The 26,318-nt window shown below is 40.0% G+C and overlaps 1 protein-coding gene across 4 annotated transcripts in view; it reads right to left on the bottom strand.

Annotated features, from left to right (window-relative positions):
• Positions 1-26,318, bottom strand: part of LanB2 (laminin subunit gamma-1) — a 168,866-nt gene that overhangs the window by 79,905 nt on the left and 62,643 nt on the right. For 2 of the 4 annotated variants that reach the window (XM_070099616.1, XM_070099617.1), the window contains exon 6: positions 20,396-20,574. In XM_070099616.1, the coding sequence (XP_069955717.1) occupies positions 20,396-20,574 (179 nt within the window). Of the gene's footprint in view, positions 1-4,326; positions 4,895-19,028; positions 19,147-20,395; positions 20,575-26,318 lie in introns of those variants that run through there. The other 2 variants (XM_070099619.1, XM_070099618.1) reach the window with 2 other exon arrangements.

The raw sequence follows: 26,318 nt of genomic DNA, 5'->3' as shown, positions 1-26,318 counted from the left end.
GGAGTGCCAAGGGGTCAGGTTATGAAGGGGGAAGTGACAAGTGGCCCCAGATATAGCCTGGCACTCTGACAACCCATACTGCCACACCTGATCCACTCTCTCTCACTCTCACTTCCTCACTCTCTGGAAGTGTACGATCACACACACACACACACACACACACACAGGCCAGGAGCTGAGTCTCGACCCCCTGCAAGCACAAATAGACGAGTCCACACACACACACCGCAGACGGAGTACAGTCTAGGGGGCAATGACTACAAACCTCACTCAAGGAAAAGGATCTTGGGGTGAGTATAATACCGAGCACATCTCCTGAGGTGCACATCAACCAAATAACTGCTGCAGCATACGGGCGCCTAGCAAACCTAAGAACAGCATTCCGACATCTTAATAAGGAATCATTCAGGACCCTGTACACCGTGTATGTCAGGCTTCTGTGATACAGTTTGGAACTCACACCTAGCCAAGCATGTAATTAAATTAGAGAAAGTGCAAAGGTTTGCAACAAGACTAGTCCCGGAGCTAAGGGGCATGTCCTACGAGGAGAGGTTAAGGAAAATTGACCAGACTACACTGGAAGACAGGAGAGATAGGGGGGATATGATAACGACATATAAAATACTGAGAGTAATTGACAAGGTGGACAGAGACAGGATGTTCCAGAGATGGGACACAGCAACAAGGGGTCACAATTGGAAGTTGAAGACTCGGATGAATCACAGAGATGTTAAGAAGTATTTCTTCAGTCACAGAGTTGTCAGGAAGTGAAATAGTCTGGGAAGTGATGTAGTGGAGGCAGGATCCATACATAGCTTTAAGAAGCAGGGAGAGAGAGTGGACCTAGTAGCTACCAGTGAAGAGGTGGGGCCAGAAGCTGTGACTTGACCCCTGCAATTACAATTAGGTGAGAATACACACACACAACCAGATAACTGCTGCAGTATATGGGCGCCTGGCTAACCTGATTATTATTATTATTATAATCAAGGGGGAAGCGCTAAACCCGGAGGATTATACAGCGCCTGGGGGGGGGGGATATGTGGAAGGCATTCAGGCTTAATTCGGGGAACTGGAGCACAGATCCAATTCCCTAAATCAAGAGCCCCTCACCAACATCAAGGAACCTTCCTTGAGGGGCTGGCTAACCTGAGAATAGTTCCGGTACCTCAGTAAGGAATCGTTCAAGACTCTGTACACCGTTTACGTCATGCCCATATTGGAGTATGCTGCACCAGTTTGTAAAACACACCTGAACAAGCACTTCAAGGAATTAGAGAAAGTGCAAAGGTTTGCAACAAGACTAATCCCAGAGGTAAGGGGAGTATCCTACCAAGAAAGGTGGATAGAGACAGGATGTTCCAGAGAGGGGACACAGAAACAAGAGATCACAATTGAAGTTAAAGACTCAGATGAGTCAGATAGATATTAGGAAGTATTTCTTCAGTCATAGAGTTGTCAGGAAGTGGAATAGCCTGGGAAGTGACGTAATGGAGGTAGGAACCATACATAGTTTTAAGATGAGGTTTGATAAAGCTCATGGAACAGGGAGAGAGAGGACCTAGTACCGATCAGTGAAGAGGCGGGGCCAGGAGCTATAAACCGATCCCTGCAACTACAAATAAGTGAATACACACAAGTATCTGTCATACTGGACGTGTTTACAACATTAGCTTGCAACAAGATACTAGACTTCCACAAACACTACTCGTACAGGTCTGGATTTTAAAACATAAATACACAGAACAATATATTCATTCTAACAGCTACATAAAATAGCTCTAATTGAATAACCCTTACAGATTTAGCTATTTTACATTTATATAATTATACAATAAGAAAAAAAATGGGATGAGGGGAGGGGAATTACCGTATTTTCCGGCATACAAGACGCGCCTTTTTTCCCACAAAAAGTCTTGGATAATCAGCCTGCGCCTTATATGCTCAAGTTCAGGGACAAGGGTAGACTGTGTGTTACACTTTAGCGTAAAATAAGAGGGTCATTAACCCTTGTACATAATTACTAATACTTTTGTTTCGCGTCTTATATACCGGAAAAACAACTGCATATGAAGTTGAAGGTGTTTATGCTGCATCAGTACCTGCTGAGCAGCCAGGCAACCAGGGAACTGGGAAAATCAAGGAAAAAAAGATTCACAAACGAGATTTTCCCATTTTCCTATATACCAAGATGCTGATGAAGTGTTGGTACAGAGCCTTGAACTTCATAATTCCCAGCTGTGGTTTTATATATATGTATATATATATATATATATATGTATATATATATATATGTATATATATATATATGTTATTTATTTATTATTTATTATCACACCGGCCGATTCCCACCAAGGCAGGGTGGCCCGAAAAAGAAAAACTTTCACCATCATTCACTCCATCACTGTCTTGCCAGAAGGGTGCTTTACACTACAGTTTTTAAACTGCAACATTAACACCCCTCCTTCAGAGTGCAGGCACTGTACTTCCCATCTCCAGGACTCAAGTCCGGCCTGCCGGTTTCCCTGAATCCCTTCATAAATGTTACTTTGCTCACACTCCAACAGCACGTCAAGTATTAAAAACCATTTGTCTCCATTCACTCCTATCAAACACGCTCACGCATGCCTGCTGGAAGTCCAAGCCCCTCGCACACAAAACCTCCTTTACCCCCTCCCTCCAACCCTTCCTAGGCCGACCCCTACCCCGCCTTCCTTCCACTACAGACTGATACACTCTTGAAGTCATTCTGTTTCGCTCCATTCTCTCTACATGTCCGAACCACCTCAACAACCCTTCCTCAGCCCTCTGGACAACAGTTTTGGTAATCCCGCACCTCCTCCTAACTTCCAAACTACGAATTCTCTGCATTATATTCACACCACACATTGCCCTCAGACATGACATCTCCACTGCCTCCAGCCTTCTCCTCGCTGCAACATTCATCACCCACGCTTCACACCCATATAAGAGCGTTGGTAAAACTATACTCTCATACATTCCCCTCTTTGCCTCCAAGGACAAAGTTCTTTGTCTCCACAGACTCCTAAGTGCACCACTCACTCTTTTTCCCTCATCAATTCTATGATTCACCTCATCTTTCATAGACCCATCCGCTGACACGTCCACTCCCAAATATCTGAATACGTTCACCTCCTCCATACTCTCTCCCTCCAATCTGATATTCAATCTTTCATCACCTAATCTTTTTGTTATCCTCATAACCTTACTCTTTCCTGTATTCACCTTTAATTTTCTTCTTTTGCACACCCTACCAAATTCATCCACCAATCTCTGCAACTTCTCTTCAGAATCTCCCAAGAGCACAGTGTCATCGGCAAAGAGCAGCTGTGACAACTCCCACTTTGTGTGTGATTCTTTATCTTTTAACTCCACGCCTCTTGCCAAGACCCTCGCATTTACTTCTCTTACAACCCCATCTATAAATATATTAAACAACCACGGTGACATCACACATCCTTGTCTAAGGCCTACTTTTACTGGGAAAAAATTTCCCTCTTTCCTACATACTCTAACTTGAGCCTCACTATCCTCGTAAAAACTCTTCACTGCTTTCAGTAACCTACCTCCTACACCATACACTTGCAACATCTGCCACATTGCCCCCCTATCCACCCTGTCATACGCCTTTTCCAAATCCATAAATGCCACAAAGACCTCTTTAGCCTTATCTAAATACTGTTCACTTATATGTTTCACTGTAAACACCTGGTCCACACACCCCCTACCTTTCCTAAAGCCTCCTTGTTCATCTGCTATCCTATTCTCCGTCTTACTCTTAATTCTTTCAATTATAACTCTACCATACACTTTACCAGGTACACTCAACAGACTTATCCCCCTATAATTTTTGCACTCTCTTTTATCCCCTTTGCCTTTATACAAAGGAACTATGCATGCTCTCTGCCAATCCCTAGGTACCTTACCCTCTTCCATACATTTATTAAATAATTGCACCAACCACTCCAAAACTATATCCCCACCTGCTTTTAACATTTCTATCTTTATCCCATCAATCCCGGCTGCCTTACCCCCTTTCATTTTACCTACTGCCTCACGAACTTCCCCCACACTCACAACTGGCTCTTCCTCACTCCTACAAGATGTTATTCCTCCTTGCCCTATACACGAAATCACAGCTGATTTCGTGTATATATATATATATATAATATATATATATATATATACATATATATACATATATATACATATATATATATATATAGGATGGGGTCCACCTCTGGTGTAAATTGTGGGAACCATAGCATGTGCATATACGAAAAAAATTATAAAATGAGAACTTACAGGAAGAATGGAACCATGCAGGCTGTCCATCCCAGTTTTGTGGTTGTTGGCTGTGCTGTTCTCTTGGTTGTGTGGTGTGGGCGGTAGTGGCAGCACGCTCCACCCACGCCACCACCACCACGCCCACCACCCACCACGCCCGCATCACCACCCACTTTTAACAAGCTTAACAGTTCACCTCACTTTCAACCACCAAGAAGTCTTTATCTTTTTTTCTATATAATTATTACTCAGATGAAAGATTGCAAACGTTGCAGCAGCATCAACTGACCTGTGCAACGCAACATCAATGTGTTGTCAACGTTGCATCAGGGAATTTTTAAGTGTTATCAAATGTTCTCTCATAAATATACTGAGGAGTTACCACATGCCACTGGTAACACCAGTCTGATCAGTTTCCAGGCAGCAACACAAGTATTTTCAACACACGTGTTCTCAAAACAAGTATTTCCAGCACATAAGTCAGTTTAAAAAAAATGGAAAATCCAGTCTATGACAAGTGAAAAAAAACACTGAGAACATCCGGTATATAAAACGTAAAAAAAAAAAAAACTGAAACATTCACAGTCTATAAAAGTTGAAACAAATGAAAAATTACACTTCGATATTAAAAAAACATAATATTTTTGTTTTCATATTTCAGGGTCAGGCATTTTTACCATTGGTTTTGGTAACGTATCATTAGTACTATTAATTTAGGTTAAAATGAACTTCTCTTGTCATATTAATGTTTCACAATGACTACAAGTGGATAAGACACATGTGTAATATTTTGTATTGTTCATTAACATTAATAAGACTGACTGTGTGGTACAGAAACACTGATAAAGAGGACAGCTACAACTTTTTTGTCTAGATTAAGACATGTGCAAAAGTTGGGTGTCTTTATTGCTGAAACGTTCCGCCTACACAGTAGGTTTCTTCAGTCGAACAGAGGCAGCAGGTGTAGTAGTGAAACAAAGATGATCAGTCCATCAATCAGTAGGACACCTGTTTGTTGTGATTCAGTGAACAGACCGGGTAAGGGTTAAGCTTTCTCTTACATTATTGTAATACTCTTCAAAATATTTCGTCAAAACTCAGTGACCTGTTCGGTTTTAATCTGTTTGTCCTTTTATATTTGTACAGAAAGGAAAGGGTACGTATGTATGTAGGTAGGTAGGTAGGTAGGCAGGCAGGCAGGCAGGCAGGCAGGCAGGCAGGCAGGCAGGCAGGCAGGCAGGCAAGTGGATGGGTGCGCAGGTGGGCAGGAAAGTTGGCAGCAGGTAGGCAGGCAAGGTGATGGTGGGTGGGCAGGCAGGTAGGCTCTGGACTGACCATACCCGCCTATCAGTCACTGACTGGATACCTCCCTCCCTTCCATACCAACATCACCTATAACTCTAACCCACCCACCAAGACACACAAACACAGACACAGACAGACACAGACACAGACACAGACACACACACACACACACACACACACACACACACACACACACACACACACATATATACACACACACACACATACGACGACACTGGAAGACAGGAGGGTTAGGGGAGACATAACGACATAGAAAATACTGCATGGAATAGACGAGGTGGGCAGAGACAGGGTGTTCCAGAGAGGGGACACAGAAACAAGGGGTCACAATTGGAAGTTGAAGACCCAGATGAGTCAAAGGGATGTTTGGAAGTATTTCTTCAGTCATAGATTAGTCAGGAAGTGGAATAGCCTAGCAAGTGAAGTAGTGGAGGCAGGAACCATACATAGCTTTAAGATAAGGTATGATAAAGCTCATGGAGCAGGGAGAGAGAGGACCTAGTAGCACTCGGTGAAGAGGTGGGGCCAGGAGCTGAGTCTCGACCCCTGCAACCACAATTAGGTGAGTACAATTAGGTGAGTACATACATACACACACACACACACACACACACACACACACACACACACACACACGACCCCTGCAACCACAAATAGATGAGTACAAATAGGCGAGTACACGCGCACACACACACACACACACACACACACACAGTGACGAGCGGGGTTCCACAAGGATCAGTAGTAACTAGTACCATTTCTAGTGTACGCGAAGGGCATGATGGATGGGATCGCGTCAGATGCATCCCTGCTCAAAGATTTTCCCACTGAAGCGGTTAGTTTATTGTACATCCCACATCTATCATGTGGACGGTAGCACAAGAGCATATGGATACACAAAGGGCCTGGGAACTAAGCTCAGAAAGGGTTAACAGAAGTACATCTGGATTTATATCAGAGGACACAGACACACTGTTCGAGACACGGGGAAGAAGAACAAGGACACAGCTGGAAGCTGAAAATACAGATGAGTCACAGAGATGTTAGGAAGTATTTCTTCAGCCTCAGAGTGGTCAAGAAATGGAACAACTTGGGCAGTGGAGTGGTAGAGGCAGGATCCATACATAGCATTAAGAAGAGGCACGATAAGGGGTCTCGAAGATAGGCAAGAGTGAACCTAGCAGTGACCAGGGCCCAGAAGCTGAGGCTCAACCCCTGCAAAGACTTACAGGTGAACACTCCCTCCCTTCCCTTCCCCCTTCTCTCTCTCTCTCTGTTAGCGCCACAGATCCTTAAGACAATTTTCTCTAGTACAATCAGAACACTAACTCGCTGCATTCCCTCCTCTCTCTCTCTTTCTCTCCACAAGTAACAATTCTCATCATATCTGGCTAATACCAAGCTCAACGCACCCACTAATACACTGCTAGTACTATTTTGTTTGTGTATGCACACAGGAGTGAATTTCTAGGCAGTGACATTCTGAAAGTAGCCTTATTCACTCAACTGACATTAACATACTGTAACAGCTTACATATTTACACATCATCAATAAACTTCACATTCCACACGCATCATAAATGAGCAGTTTGATTGACACTGTCCTGCACGAACGGATCAATGCGAATATCACGAACAAGTGGTATTGATCAATTACAACACTGCGACTAGCCAAGGACTCGAACCCATGTGGTTTTCGCTCACAATGACGCGGGTCAAAACAACATGGGTTCGAGTCCTTGGCTAGTCGCAGTGTTGTTATATATATATATATATATATATATATATATATATCTTTCATATATATATATATATATATATATATATATAGAATATATATATATATATATATATATATATATATATATATATATATATATATATATATATATATATATATATATATATATATATATATATATATATATATATATATATATATATATATATATATATATACACACCCACACACACAAAAGATACACTGCTTGGGTGTGATAAGCATAGGTAAGCATACGTCTATCATGGGTCAGTTGGCTTACTGCAGCATTATTTTTTTTCTTTTGCGAAGATAGCTTTGTCATACTGCTTTTGAGGGAGGAGATTAGAGGTTGAAAGAGGTATTTCCTAGTCTTGAGTGTCCAGAGGAGGGTACGAAGGTATGGGTGAGGGTGGGTGGTGGGAGGGCAGCAGGAGTGAGGGTGGGAGGTGGGAGGGAAGCAGGAGTGAGGGTGGGAGGTGGGTGGGCAGCAAGGTGGCGATATTTCCACCTGTACCTGCTTAGTCACTTTCTCCTGTTGTGGGTCATGCGTGACTAACTGCTCTTACTGTCACTATGTAACCGCTCTTACTGTCACTATGTAACTGCTCTTACTGTCACTAAGTAACCGCTCTTACTGTCACTATGTAACTGCTCTTACTGTCACTATGTAACTGCTCTTACTGTCACTATGTAACTGCTCTTACTGTCACTATGTAACCGCTCTTACTGTCACTATGTAACTGCTCTTACTGTCACTATGTAACCGCTCTTACTGTCACTATGTAACTGCTCTTACTGTCACTATGTAACTGCGCTTACTGTCACTATGTAACCGCTCTTACTGTCACTATGTAACCGCTCTTACTGTCACTATGTAACCGCTCTTACTGTCACTATGTAACTGCTCTTACTGTCACTATGTACTGCTCTTACTGTCACTATGTAACCGCTCTTACTGTCACTATGTAACCGTTCTTACTGTCACTATGTAACCGCTCTTACTGTCACTATGTAACCGCTCTTACTGTCACTATGTAACCGCTCTTACTGTCACTATATAACTGCTCTTACTGTCACTATGTAACTGCTCTTACTGTCACTATGTAACTGCTCTTAATGTCACTATGTAACTTCTCTTACTGTCACTATGTAACTGCTCTTACTGTCACTATGTAACCGCTCTTACTGTCACTATATAACTGCTCTTACTGTCACTATGTAACTGCTCTTACTGTCACTATGTAACTGCTCTTACTGTCACTATGTAACCGCTCTTACTGTCACTATGTAACTGCTCTTACTGTCACTATGTAACTGCTCTTACTGTCACTATGTAACTGCTCTTACTGTCACTATGTAACTGCTCTTACTGTCACTATGTAACTGCTCTTACTGTCACTATGTAACCGTTCTTACTGTCACTATGTAACCGCTCTTACTGTCACTATGTAACCGCTCTTACTGTCACTATGTAACCGCTCTTACTGTCACTATGTAACCGCTCTTACTGTCACTATATAACTGCTCTTACTGTCACTATGTAACTGCTCTTACTGTCACTAGGTAACTGCTCTTACTGTCACTATGTAACCGCTCTTACTGTCACTATGTAACCGCTCTTACTGTCACTATGTAACCGCTCTTACTGTCACTATGTAACCGCCCTTACTGTCACTATGTAACCGCTCTTACTGTCACTATATAACTGCTCTTACTGTCACTATGTAACTGCTCTTACTGTCACTAGGTAACTGCTCTTACTGTCACTATGTAACCGCTCTTACTGTCACTATGTAACCGCTCTTACTGTCACTATGTAACTGCTCTTACTGTCACTATGTAACCGCTCTTACTGTCACTATATAACTGCTCTTACTGTCACTATGTAACTGCTCTTACTGTCACTATGAACCGCTCTTACTGTCACTATGTAACCGCTCTTACTGTCACTATGTAACTGCTCTTACTGTCACTATGTAACCGCTCTTACTGTCACTATGTAACCGCTCTTACTGTCACTATGTAACTGCTCTTACTGTCACTATGTAACTGCTCTTACTGTCACTAGGTAACTGCTCTTACTGTCACTATGTAACTGCTCTTACTGTCACTATGTAACCGCTCTTACTGTCACTATGTAACCGCTCTTACTGTCACTATATAACTGCTCTTACTGTCACTATGTAACTGCTCTTACTGTCACTATGTAACCGCTCTTACTGTCACTATGTAACCGCTCTTACTGTCACTATGTAACTGCTCTTACTGTCACTATGTAACCGCTCTTACTGTCACTATGTAACTGCTCTTACTGTCACTATGTAACTGCTCTTACTGTCACTATGTAACTGCTCTTGCTGTCACTATGTAACTGCTCTTACTGTCACTATGTAACTGCTCTTACTGTCACTATGTAACCGTTCTTACTGTCACTATGTAACCGCTCTTACTGTCACTATGTAACCGCTCTTACTGTCACTATGTAACCGCTCTTACTGTCACTATGTAACCGCTCTTACTGTCACTATGTAACCGCTCTTACTGTCACTATATAACTGCTCTTACTGTCACTATGTAACTGCTCTTACTGTCACTAGGTAACTGCTCTTACTGTCACTATGTAACCGCTCTTACTGTCACTATGTAACCGCTCTTACTGTCACTATGTAACCGCTCTTACTGTCACTATGTAACTGCTCTTACTGTCACTATGTAACTGCTCTTACTGTCACTATGTAACTGCTCTTACTGTCACTATGTAACTGCTCTTACTGTCACTATGTAACCGCTCTTACTGTCACTATGTAACCGCTCTTACTGTCACTATATAACTGCTCTTACTGTCACTATGTAACTGCTCTTACTGTCACTATGTAACCGCTCTTACTGTCACTATGTAACCGCTCTTACTGTCACTATGTAACCGCTCTTACTGTCACTATGTAACCGCCCTTACTGTCACTATGTAACCGCTCTTACTGTCACTATATAACTGCTCTTACTGTCACTATGTAACTGCTCTTACTGTCACTAGGTAACTGCTCTTACTGTCACTATGTAACCGCTCTTACTGTCACTATGTAACCGCTCTTACTGTCACTATGTAACTGCTCTTACTGTCACTATGTAACCGCTCTTACTGTCACTATATAACTGCTCTTACTGTCACTATGTAACTGCTCTTACTGTCACTATGTAACCGCTCTTACTGTCACTATGTAACCGCTCTTACTGTCACTATGTAACTGCTCTTACTGTCACTATGTAACCGCTCTTACTGTCACTATGTAACCGCTCTTACTGTCACTATGTAACTGCTCTTACTGTCACTATGTAACTGCTCTTACTGTCACTATGTAACTGCTCTTACTGTCACTATGTAACTGCTCTTACTGTCACTATGTAACCGCTCTTACTGTCACTATGTAACCGCTCTTACTGTCACTATATAACTGCTCTTACTGTCACTATGTAACTGCTCTTACTGTCACTATGTAACCGCTCTTACTGTCACTATGTAACCGCTCTTACTGTCACTATGTAACTGCTCTTACTGTCACTATGCAACCGCTCTTACTGTCACTATGTAACTGCTCTTACTGTCACTATGTAACTGCTCTTACTGTCACTATGTAACTGCTCTTACTGTCACTATGTAACTGCTCTTACTGTCACTATGTAACTGCTCTTACTGTCACTATGTAACCGTTCTTACTGTCACTATGTAACCGCTCTTACTGTCACTATGTAACCGCTCTTACTGTCACTATGTAACCGCTCTTACTGTCACTATGTAACCGCTCTTACTGTCACTATGTAACCGCTCTTACTGTCACTATATAACTGCTCTTACTGTCACTATGTAACTGCTCTTACTGTCACTAGGTAACTGCTCTTACTGTCACTATGTAACCGCTCTTACTGTCACTATGTAACCGCTCTTACTGTCACTATGTAACCGCTCTTACTGTCACTATATAACTGCTCTTACTGTCACTATGTAACTGCTCTTACTGTCACTATGTAACTGCTCTTACTGTCACTATATAACTGCTCTTACTGTCACTATGTAACTGCTCTTACTGTCACTATGTAACTGCTCTTACTGTCACTATATAACTGCTCTTACTGTCACTATGTAACCGCTCTTACTGTCACTATGTAACCGCTCTTACTGTCACTATGTAACTGCTCTTACTGTCACTAGGTAACTGCTCTTACTGTCACTATATAACTGCTCTTACTGTCACTATGTAACCGCTCTTACTGTCACTATGTAACCGCTCTTACTGTCAGAAGCGAAGGTCATGTTTGAACTTTTACAGAAACACACAAGGGATGTTTTGGATTGTGAGATAGATAAAAAGCTATAACATGTATAGATGTAACAAAATTAATATGTCACAGGGAGGAGTAAGACTATATGTGAGACACTTTCTGCTGCTCAGAACTGATGAATCCATCGAATGATACAGTAGAAGTTCTAGGAATTGAAGTTGAAAATGAAAATCTGGTAATTATCAAATAGAAATGACCCAAAATGGATGAATAATATGCTCAAATATCTACTAGGGCATAAGAAAGGAATTTATAGGCGTATCAAAAGAGGTGAGGGTCATCTTATGAATCAGTATATTGACATTAAGAGGGACATTAAAAAGGGGATAAGAAAAGCTAAAAGGGACTATGAAATTAAAGTTGCTAGGGATTCTAAAACTAACCCAAAAAGTTTTTTCCAGGTCTATAGAACAAAAGTTAGAGATAAGATAGGTCCCCTTAAAAATAACTATGGGCACCTTACTGACAATGAGAATGAAATGTGCTTGATTTTAAATAATTATTTTCTCTCAGTTTTTACACAGGAAGACACTAACAATATTCCAGTAATTAATTTTTACAGTGGGCTAGAAGAAGATAAATTATGTAACATCACAGTCACTAGTGAGATGGTTGTGAGGCAGATAGACAGACTGAAGCAAAATAAGTCGCCGGGTCCTGATGAGGTTTTTTCAAGGGTTCTTAAGGAATGCAAAATGGAACTCTGTGAACCATTAACTAATATTTTTAATTTATCTCTTCAAACAGGTGTAGTGTCTGATATGTGGAAGATGGCTAATGTAATTCCTATTTTTAAAACAGGGGACAAGTCGTTACCGTCAAATTACCGCCCAATAAGCCTGACCTCAATTGTAGGCAAATTACTAGAGTCAATTATAGCTGAGATTATAAGAAGCCATCTCGATAAGCATAGCTTGATTAATGATACTCAGCATGGATTCACAAGAGGCCGGTCTTGTCTAACTAATTTATTAACTTTCTTCAGTAAAGCTTTTGAGGCTGTTGACCACAATAAAGAATTTGATATTATTTACTTAGATTTTAGTAAGGCTTTTGATAGAGTTCCGCACCATAGACTGTTAAAGAAAGTGGCAGCTCATGGCATTGGGGGAAAAGTGCTCTCGTGGATCGAGTCATGGCTCACTGACAGGAAGCAGAGAGTGTCCATAAATGGGGTTAAATCCGAGTGGGGATCTGTAACAAGTGGCGTTCCACAGGGATCAGTCTTGGGCCCGTTGTTGTTTATAATATATATCAATGATCTTGATGAGGGAATTACTAGTGATATGAGCAAATTCGCCGATGACACAAAGATAGGTAGGATAATTGATTCAAACGTAGATGTTATTGAACTTCAGGAGGATTTAAACAAACTCTATTCTTGGTCAGAAAAGTGGCAGATGCAGTTCAATGTAGATAAGTGCAAGGTTCTGAAGCTTGGGAGTGCCCATAACCCTAGTACTTATAAATTAAATGATGTAGAACTTAGCCATACAGATTGCGAAAAGGACTTGGGGGTTATGGTGAGCAGCAACCTTAAACCAAGACAGCAATGCCTAAGCGTACGTAATAAGGCAAATAGATTACTGGGATTTATATCAAGAAGTGTAAGCAACAGAAGTCCAGAGGTCATACTGCAGCTTTATACATCATTAGTAAGGCCTCACCTTGATTATGCAGCTCAGTTCTGGTCTCCGTATTACAAAATGGACATAAATTCGTTAGAAAACATTCAGCGTAGGATGACTAAATTAATACATAGCATCAGAAATCTTCCTTATGAAGAAAGATTGAAGACTCTTAAGTTACATTCACTTGTTAGACGAAGAATGAGGGGAGACCTGATCGAAGTGTATAAGTGGAAGATAGGTATTAATAAAGGGGATATTAATAAGGTCTTGAGGATGTCTCTCCAAGAGAGAACCCGCAGTAATGGATTTAAATTAGATAAGTTTAGATTTAGAAAGGACATAGGAAAGTATTGGTTTGGAAATAGGGTAGTTGATGAGTGGAACAGTCTACCTAGTTGGGTTATTGAGGCTAGGACTTTGGGTAGTTTCAAATCTAGGTTGGATAAGTACATGAGTGGGAAGGGTTGGATTTGAGTGGGACTTTCACATCAGAGCTTATTTCTTGGGTGGCATTGAAAATTGGGTTGGGTAAATGTTTTGTTAGTGGGATGAATTGTAAAGGACCTGCCTAGTATGGGCCAGCAGGCCTCCTGCAGTGTTCCTCCTTTCTTATGTTCTTCTTATGTAAACTACTGTCAGCAACGGCTGAGGTATTCACAGATGAAATAGCTGTCCTGAAAGGCTGGAAAATCCCACCAAATATTATCCTCCCTGGAGATTGAAATCTCCCACATGTAAAATGGAATATGGTTTATCAAAACGTTATAGTAGAAGCAGCTCTTGGAAGCACCTTGGTTCAACAGGTACACACCCGGGAACTATTGAGATTTTGTGAAAAGTTCACATTGAACCAACAGATAATTGATCCCAGTAGAAATGAAAATACCAATCACAAAAACAATATACTCCGACCACAGCATCATAGAAGTACAAACGAGTATTAACACAGGACCACAGGGCTTGGGAACTACAGCAGTAATGTAAGAGAAGGGCTGCTTAGCAAGTTTAACTTCAACAACCATAGAATTGACTGGGACAAAATAAACCAAGAAGTATCAGACATATCCTGGGAAACAGACATAAGCACCCTAAACCCTCACCAGTGCCTGGAGAAGTTGAATACAGAAGCATACAAATATATACCATTAATAAGACCCAGATCAGATATAGAGAGAGCGCAGGAGATGCTACAAAATAAGAAAGCGGGTTAGCGAATTGCTTAAAAACATAAATATGTTGCAACGGAAGCAAGACAGTCTTAACCGAGAAATCACTGACTGTCTCAGCAAAAACTTTGGACGCCGTGCCAGACATTAGCACAGAGCAAAAGGCCATCCAGGATATTGCAAGAAACACAAAATATTTATATTTATATGCAGAACCGAAGTTAAGAATTGGACCTTTAATGAGATGATACACAAGAAATGAGCGAAATTCGTACTGTTCTTTTAAGAACAGTACGAATCTGTGTTCAGCAACCCACTACTATATGACAACAGGGTAGAGAATGCAGAAACTTTTTTCATTCCATTGGAAGGCCGCGCAGACCAACTGACAGTACTAACCCCATAGAATTCGAAAGAGAAATTGAAAACATGCCCGCTCCCTCAGCACCTGTACCAGATTCATGAAATTCCCTATTTATATATATAAAAAAGTGCAAAGTACTACTAGCACGAGCACTTGGTATTCTTTGGGGAAAGAGCCTAGATTGAGGTGAAATACTAGAAACCTTAAAGAATGCAGACATAGCTCCTTTGCATAAAGGAGGTAGTAGAACACCAACTAAAAATTACAGACCAGTAGCCCTAACTTCCCGCATTATAAAAATCTTCGAGTAATGAGATGTCAGATTACAAAATTCATGGAACAGCAAAAGCGACATAATACAAACCCGCACAGTTTTTGAGCGGGACAATCATGCCTGTCACAGCTACTGAACTGCTATGACAGAATTACAGAGGCGCTGAAAGACAACTAAATCGCATGTGAGATACACACAGACTTTGCAAAGGTGTTTGACAAATGCGATCATGGGGCGATTGCACACAAAATGAGGGTCATAGGCATTACGGGAAAGGTAGGTAGATGAATTTTCGGGTTCCTAATACACAGAACACAAAAAATAGAAGTAAACAGAGCAAAATTCAGCACCAGCGAGGTAAAAAGCTCAGTTCCTCAAGTCACTGTCCTGGCACCTCTGTTGTTTCTCATCCTCATAGCAGACAGATAAAAACACATGTTACAGTTTTTTATCATTTGAGGATGACATTAAAATAAGCATGAAAGTCACTTTGGTAGAAGGCTCTGAAAAATTACAGGAAGATATAAGCAGGATTTTCCAGTGGGCAGTGGAGAAGAAGATGACTTTCAAGGGGGATAAGTACTAGCTATTTAGGTATGGAAAGAATGAAGAACTTCGAAGGAACACTGTATACAAAACTCAAGAGAATCATCAAACAGAATGAAGAGAACACGTGAAAGACTTGGGAATAATTATGTCAGCTGACCTTTCTTTCAAAGAACATAGTAAGAGAAAGGTCACACCAGGAGGATGACGGGGTGGGTAACGTGAACCTTTAAAACAAAGGAAATATTGCCATTGATGACAGTTTTTAAATCTCTCGTGTTTCCTCATTTGGAATATTGCTTAGTGTTGACGGCCCCGTTCAGGGCAGGAAGAATATCAGTAGACGACAGAGATACACAGAAATTTACATCTTGAACAGTCTGGAGGACTTGGTCCCATATATGCACACACAAAAAATTATCCCATTAAGAGGAAGACGCTCGGAAGACGGTACAAAATAACTCCCCAATAAAAAGCAGGGGTACAAAGATTATTAATTATAATCAAATAATACAGCGCTAAACCGACAAAGGGTCATGCAGAGGGGTACAAAGAGTACGCTATAAGACAGCTCAGTAAGTGTAAACGAACCAAGACTCAACACCTTTCCTCTATCCATAAAGGGAATTACGAACAAACTCCTAGCTGTCTTCAAGAGAGAACCGATAAGTATTTAAAGTTTGTCCTTGATTATCTTGGCTGTGGTGTGTACGTTCCACTGCGAATGGCTAGCACCAAGAGCCTGCTTGATCAAGTCATCTAACAGAAGGCGCGGTGTGGGGCAAAGCTGAGGGGTTGTTGACCCCCGGAGTCATCTTGAGGTAACTATATTCACCTGTCACCACCATGTACACATGTACCTATCACCACGTACACGTGGAACCAACATCACGTAACACGTACAATCACCACACTCAGTTCAGGTCCAGCAGTGGTCCAGGATGGGCTGGGCCACTGATGGACCTCCGGTGGACCACATGAAGGCAGGAGGAGGCCTCATCTACACCAAATAAGGCTTAGAGCCTCCAGGCTGAGCCGCTTCACCATCCACCTTAATATATACACTACCTCAGCTTCTCTGACAACCATATCCACGTTGTCAGCCTCCCTGACAACCATTTTCACGTTGTCAGCCTCCCTGACAACCATCCTCACGTTGTCAGCCTCCCTGACAACCATCTCCACGTTGTCAGCCTCCCTGACAACCATCCTCACGTTGTCAGCCTCCCTGACAACCATTTTCACGTTGTCAGCCTCCCTGACAACCATCCTCACGTTGTCAGCCTCCCTGACAACCATTTTCACGTTGTCAGCCTCCCTGACAACCATCTCCATGTTGTCAGCCTCCCTGACAACCATCCTCACGTTGTCAGCCTCCCTGACAACCATCTCCACGTTGTCAGCCTCCCTGACAACCATCCTCACGTTGTCAGCCTCCCTGACAACCATTTTCACGTTGTCAGCCTCCCTGACAACCATCCTCACGTTGTCAGCCTCCCTGACAACCATCTCCACGTTGTCAGCCCTGACAACCATCCTCACGTTACAGCCTCCCTGACAACCATCCTCACGTTGTTAGCTTCCCTGACAACCATCCTCACGTTGTCAGCCTCCCTGACAACCATTCTCACGTTGTCAGCCTCCCTGACAACCATCCTCACGTTGTCAGCCTCCCTGACAACCATCCTCACGTTGTCAGACTCCCTGACAACCATCCTCACGTTGTCAGCCTCCCTGACAACCATCCACGTTATCAGCCTCCCTGACAACCATCTCCACGTTGTCAGCCTCTTAGAATTTCCTTATCCACCTTCGATATACCTGTGACACATTTTCAGAGTATTTGTCCTCTGGTAGTCCGGCCCTGGGCCAGGCTCGTCTGGTGCTTGCCTGGTCAACCAGGCCATTGCTGCTGGCAGCCCGCTGGCCCACACATCCATCACAGCGGTTCCTGACGCTGCTGGTCTCACTGACGAGAGGGCCGGTGGACCGGGACCAGCCCACCGGTCCATCCCAGAAGAGGTAAACCCGGTAGGATCACACAGCGCTTGGGGAACGACGTAATGGAAATATGATCCAATGTAAGGGTGGCTCCGCTTCCTGGGATCAAGGGCCACGGTACCTGGAGGCGTGCTGGTGACGTGTTCACAAAAATAACACTCCCAGAACGAGTTATGCCATAACTTTAATTTCAGTAACACTTCCGCTATCTCAGTGATTCTTCTGACATTATTTCTTGTAGAATATTAAAATCTTGTTCATTTTTAGCGTTAATGCAGAAGTTTAGAAGACAAATTTGATTTAAAATTACGATGATTTATGTGTCTACACAATCAACCAATCTCTCTCTCACATTATATGTATGTCGTGCCTAATAAGTAAAACTGGTCAATTAGCAAGAACTCGTTTAAAATTAAGCCCTTTCTAAAATTTTCTCTTATACGTTTAAAGATATATTTTTTTCATTAATGTTGATGTAAAAATTTATAATTTTGCACCAAAAGGAACTTAGAAAACTTACCTAACCTTATTATAACAAGCGCAATTTATTTTAGCCTAACCCAACTAAATATATTTTAGATTTGTTTACAATAATTTAATACTAAACAAACACAGTGAAATATATTTTTTTCGTTAGCTTCAGAATGATTTTGGCGAAATTATTGCATACACAAATTTTCACTTGTCCTATATGGCAAGATGAGCGTTGCTATTTAAGCCAAGATCGCAAGTTTTGCCTATTCGGCACGACATTATATATAATGTATATATATAATCTCAATCTATTGAGGATTAAGTTAGGTTGGTTTAAGATGTATTGTAGAGGTCAGTTTTGAGCCAGAAAAAGCAAATGTATACATATATACATGTGCACACACAAGTATACATATATACATGTGCACACACACATGTATACATATATACATGTGCACACACATGTATACATATATACATGTGCACACACGTGTATATATATACGTGCAAATACATGTACACAAATGGGGAAATCTTGGTGTCCGTGGGGAGGAGTGGGATAAACTACTGGCACAGTTTAAGGTCCAACGCAGCATGAGATCCTCTACCGACGATGTTTCTGTTAGTGACTTTATGAAGTCCACTGTGCGAGCGAAACGTCATTAATGAATAAGCGCTGTACGCTACACTTATATCTGTGACCATGGTGGTGAAGTGCACTTTTCCACCACATAGCCGTAAGCAAGAACACTCAAGTAAGCGTCACACCAACAACACCCACACTTATCTTTCTCCTCCTTCACTACAAACACTGTTTAACACTCAGTCCTCGCCCTACCACCACTCAAGAAGCTTGAACAGTCACTCAGTAGTGGGTATTTCTGGTGGAAACAACCCAGCGGGGCACAAGACGGGGTATGGAGATGCGGGTAGAGAGAGGTGATGGCACGACCCACCCCACTCACCTGCCACACACACACTGACCTCTCGCCACAACACCCAGTCTTATATACCTGTCATCTACTGCTGCTTCCCACGTATACGTAAATATATACGCATACGCACATGTATACAAACATTATTACAGGATTAGACACTTGCAACATCTGGGAATCAATCAAGACTGACTCCAGGATGAGAGGGACTGATTACCTCAAACTCCTTTTCATCTTCCACGTCTCTCTCTCGGACTGAGGAAGCCACATGCTGACGAAAACGTTTCCTTAACAGATTCCAAAGTGTCTAATTCTTCAACTTGTCAGTTATGGAAACAATTTGCATGAAACATTATCACGTCAGAGGCGCGTGTATGACTGACTGGTTAATAGGGTTTAAAGCCTATCTGCTACAGTAAGGTGATAAAGGCTACATGTAACATTTTCGCCATCAGACACGAATACTTCGACTCCTAAAATAAGTATTAAACTCTCAGCATATACACGTTGAAATATACCTCTCGGTGTATATATCCTGTGAGTGTAAGGCTAACAATGTTGAAAAATATTTAAGAGCCTAGGACCTTGATCCAGGTATTTGCTTAAGTGTCTTTAAACCACTTTTAGGTATCAGTTACCAAGGTTTACACCAAGCCTCACACCATCAGTAGCCTGGTTAATTATCCTTAAAGCCTATCAATACTCAAAGAGACATTTAAGAAAGCATATCCCCTGTTATACACCACCATTCAAGAATACTTTAATCTCTATAGTAGTGATTAACCTCTTAACGAATACAGAGTGAGAGATATACACCTCTCTATGTATGCACAGTGTGTTGCCTGCCAGCAGGAACCTCATCCAGGGGTCGTCCAAGAAGTAACACATGACACAAGTCTGACCATCATGTAACACCAGTGTTGACCACTCACAACATACACAAGCTCGAGGAAACTCCTAAATTTTGTCATTAAATAGATTTGCAACAACAATGAAAAAGAGCTGATCTGCAACAGTAAAAAAAAAAAATACGCAAATAACCCGAGAGCGGGAGAGAGAGAAGCTTACAACGACGTTACGGTCCGACTTGGACCATTTACAAAGTGTGACTTAGTGTAAATGATCTAAGTCGGACCGAAACGTCGTCGTAAGCTTCTCTCTCCTATTTGCGGGTTATTTGTGTATTGTTCCAGTCACAGTATTGCGGCTTTTTTTTGTAAAATGCTTGGAAATAAGGCAGTAAGAAACGAAGAGTGTGGCTGGTACTCACATCTACACTCGTGGGCGTTATAAGAAGTTGCCCTTTGCCAGGGGGCGTCGTTATAGAAGGGTAGACACTCCTGACAGCTCTGACCAGCAGTGTTGTGTTCACACCTGCACACCAGCTGCTCCTCACCATCCACACCTGTAGATCTCACGCATTCTGACGCGTGACCGTGACACTTGCACCTGCAATAACAATATATAAAACACTGTCATTGCATCTAGTTTTTGCAACTGTAATAACATAAGCAACACTGTCACTGTATTGTTGCACCTGCAATAACATAAGCAACACTGTCACTGTATTGTTGCACCTGCAATAACATAAGCAACACTGTCACTGTATTGTTGCACCTGCAATAACATAAGCAACACTGTCACTGTATTGTTGCACCTGCAATAACATAAGCAACACTCACTGTATTGTTGCACTGCAATAACATCACTGTATTGTTGCACCTGCAATAACATAAGCAACACTGTCACTGTATTGTTGCACCTGCAATAACATAAGCAACACTCACTGTATTGTTGCACCTGCAATAACATAAGCAACACTGTCACTGTATTGTTGCACCTGCAATAACAACATAAGCAACACCGTTATTGTGTCTATTGCTGCAGAGAGCTTACGATAGTTAACGAATAATAAACTTTACTACACTTCCATTATTACTACACTACCATTATTACTACACTACCATTATTACTACACTACCATTATTACTACACTACCATTATTACTACACTACCATTATTACTACACTTCCATTATTACTACACTACCATTATTACTACACTACTATTATTACTACACTACCATTATTACTACACTTCCATTATTACTACACTACCATTATTACTACACTACTATTATTACTACACTACCATTATTACTACACTACTATTATTACTACACTTCCATTATTACTACACTTCCATTATTACTACACTACCATTATTACTACACTACTATTATTACTACACTACCATTATTACTACACTTCCATTATTACTACACTACCATTATTACTACACTACTATTATTACTACACTACCATTATTACTACACTACCATTATTACTACACTTCCATTATTACTATGCTACCATTATTACTACACTACTATTATTACTACACTACCATTATTACTACACTACCATTATTACTACACTACCATTATTACTACACTACCATTATTACTACACTACCATTATTACTACACTACCATTATTACTACACTACCAATATTACTACACTACAATTATTACTACACTACAATTATTACTGCACTACAATTATTACTACACTACCATTATTACTACACTACCATTATTACTACACTACCATTATTACCACACTACCATTATTACTACACCATTATTACTACACTATCATTATTACTACACTACAATTATTACTACACTACCATTATTACTACACTACCATTATTACTACACTACCATTATTACCACACTACCATTATTACTACACTACCATTATTACTACACTACCATTATTACTACACTACCATTATTACTACACTACCATTATTACTACACTACTATTATTACTACCCTACCATTATTACTACACTACCATTATTACTACACTACCATTATTACTACACTACCATTATTACTACACTACCATTATTACTACACTACCATTATTACTACACTACCATTATTACTACACTACTATTATTACTACCCTACCATTATTACTACACTACCATTATTACTACACTACCATTATTACTACACTACCATTATTACTACACTACTATTATTACTACCCTACCATTATTACTACCCTACCATTATTACTACACTACCATTATTACTACACTACTATTATTACTACCCTACCATTATTACTACACTACCATTATTACTACACTACCATTATTACTACACTACCATTATTACTACACTACTATTATTACTACACTACCATTATTACTACACTACCATTATTACTACACTACAATTATTACTACACTACCATTATTACTACACTACCATTATTACTACACTTCCATTATTACTACACTACCATTATTACCACACTACCATTATTACTACACCATTATTACTACACTACCATTATTACTACACCATTATTACTACACTACCATTATTACTACACTACAATTATTACTACACTACCATTATTACTACACTACCATTATTACTACACTACCATTATTACTACACTACCATTATTACCACACTACCATTATTACTACACCATTATTACTACACTACCATTATTACTACACTACAATTATTACTACACTACCATTATTACTACACTACCATTATTACACTACCATTATTACCACTACCATTATTACTACACTACCATTATTACTACACTACCATTATTACTACACTACCATTATTACTACACTACCATTATTACTACACTACAATTATTACTACACAACAATTATTACTACACTACCATTATTACTACACTACCATTATTACTACACTACCATTATTACCACACTACCATTATTACTACACCATTATTACTACACTACCATTATTACTACACTACAATTATTACTACACTACCATTATTACTACACTACCATTATTACTACACTACCATTATTACCACACTACCATTATTACTACACCATTATTACTACACTACCATTATTACTACACTACAATTATTACTACACTACCATTATTACTACACTACCATTATTACCACATTACCATTATTACCACACTACCATTATTACCACACTACCATTATTACTGCACTACCATTATTACTACACTACCATTATTACCACACTACTATTATTACTACCTGGAGTTTACCTGGAGAGAGTTCCGGGGGTCAACGCCCCCGCGGCCCCGTCTGTGACCAGGCCTCCTGGTGGATCAGAGCCTGATCAACCAGGCTGTTACTGCTGGCTGCACGCAAACCAACGTACGAGCCACAGCCCGGCTGGTCAGGAACCGACTTTAGGTGCTTGTCCAGTGCCAGCTTGAAGACTGCCAGGGGTCTGTTGGTAATCCCCCTTATGTATGCTGGGAGGCAGCTGAACAGTCTTGGGCCCCTGACACTTATTGTATGGTCTCTTAACGTGCTAGTGACACCCCTGCTTTTCATTGGGGGGATGTTGCATCGTCTGCCAAGTCTTTTGCTTTCGTAGTGAGTGATTTTCGTGTGCAAGTTCGGTACTAGTCCCTCTAGGATTTTCCAGGTGTATATAATCATGTATCTCTCCCGCCTGCGTTCCAACGAATACAGGTTTAGGAACCTCAAGCGCTCCCAGTAATTGAGGTGTTTTATCTCCGTTATGCGTGCCGTGAAGGTTCTCTGTACATTTTCTAGGTCAGCAATTTCACCTGCCTTGAAAGGTGCTGTTAGTGTGCAGCAATATTCCAGCCTAGATAGAACAAGTGGCCTGAAGAGTGTCATCATGGGCTTGGCCTCCCTAGTTTTGAAGGTTCTCATTATCCATCCTGTCATTTTTCTAGCAGATGCGATTGATACAATGTTATGGTCCTTGAAGGTGAGATCCTCCGACATGATCACTCCCAGGTCTTTGACGTTGGTGTTTCGCTCTATTTTGTGGCCAGAATTTGTTTTGTACTCTGATAAAGATTTAATTTCCTCGTGTTTACCATACTACACTACCATTATTACCACACTACCATTATTACTACACTTCCATTATTACACTACCATTATTACTACATTACCATTATTACTACACTACCATTACCACACTACCATTATTACTACACTACCATTATTACCACACTACCATTATTACTACACTTCCATTATTGCTACACTACCATTATTACCACACTACCATTATTACTACACTACCATTATTACCACACTACCATTATTACTACACTTCCATTATTACTACACTACCATTACCACACCATTATTACCACACTACCATTATTACTACATTACCATAATTACTACACTGCCATTATTACTACACTGCCATTATTACTACACTACCAATATTATCACACTACCATTATTACTACACTGCCATTATCAAACAACCATTATTACTTCACTACCATTATTACCACACTACCATTATTACTACACTACCATAATTACTACACTGCCATTATTACTACACTGCCATTATTACTACACTGCCATTATTACTACACTGCCATTATTACTACACTACCAATATTACCACACTACCATTATTACTACACTGCCATTATCACACTACCATTATTACTACACTGCCATTATCACACTACCATTATTACTACACTACCATTATTACCACACTACCATTATTACTACACTGCCATTATTATTACATTATTACCACACCACCATTATTACTACACTACCATTATTACTACACGACTATTATTACTACACTACCATTATTACTACACTACCATTATTAATGCACTACCATTATTACTACACTACCATTATTACACTACCATTATTACTACACAACCATTATTACTACACTGCCATTATCACACTACCATTATTATTACACTGCCATTATCACACAACCATTATTACTACACTACCATTATTACTACACTACCATTATTACTACACTACCATTATTACTACACTACCATTATTGCTACACTAACATTATTACTACACTACCATTATTACTACACTACCATTATTACTACACTACCATTATTACTACACTACCATTATTACTACACTACTATTATTACTACACTACCATTATTACTACACTACCATTATTACTACACTACCATTATTACTACACTATCATTATTACCACACTTCCATTATTACTACACTTCCATTATTACTACATTACCATTATTACTACACTACCATTATTACTACACTACCATTATTACTACACCATTATTACTACACTACCATTATTACTACACTACCATTACTACACTACCATTATTACTACACTACCATTATTACTACACTACCATTACTACACTACAATTATTACTACACTACCATTATTACTACACTACCATTATTACCACATTACCATTATTACCACACTACCATTATTACCACTACTATTATTACTACACTACCATTATTACTACACTACCATTATTAATGCACTACCATTATTACTACACTACCATTATTACTACACTACCATTATTACTACACTACCATTGTTAATGCACTACCATTATTACTACACTACCATTATTACTACACTACTATTATTACTACACTACCATTATTACAACACTACCATTATTAATGCACTACCATTATTACTACACTACCATTATTAATGCACTACCATTATTACTACACTACCATTATTACACTACAATTATTACCATGCTACCATTATTACTACACTACCATTATTACTACACTGCCATTATCACACAACCATTATTACTACACTACCATTATTACCACACTACCATTATTACTAAAATACCATTATTACCACACTACCATTATTACTACCATTATTACCACACTACCAATATTACTAAACTACCATTACCACACTACTATTATTATCACTCTACTATTATTGCTAAACTACCATTGTTACCACACTACCATTATTATTACACTACAATTATTACTACACTACCACTATTACCACACTACTATTATTACCACACTACCATTATTACTATGCTACCATTATTACCACACTACTATTATTACCACACTATCATTATTACTACACTACCATTATTACCACACTACCATTATTATTACAGTACCATTATTACCACACTACAATTATTACTACACCACCGTTATTTATTACTACCATTACTGCCACTATCTACACTACCATTATTATTACAGTACCATTACCACACTACCATTACCTACCATTATTACTACAATTATACACTACTACACACTACTGTTATTACATTATTACTACACTACCATTA

Source organism: Cherax quadricarinatus, chromosome 68 (assembly GCF_038502225.1).
Source record: "Cherax quadricarinatus isolate ZL_2023a chromosome 68, ASM3850222v1, whole genome shotgun sequence".
Lineage (NCBI taxonomy): Eukaryota > Metazoa > Arthropoda > Malacostraca > Decapoda > Parastacidae > Cherax > Cherax quadricarinatus.
This window is presented reverse-complemented; position numbering and strand designations above follow the sequence as displayed.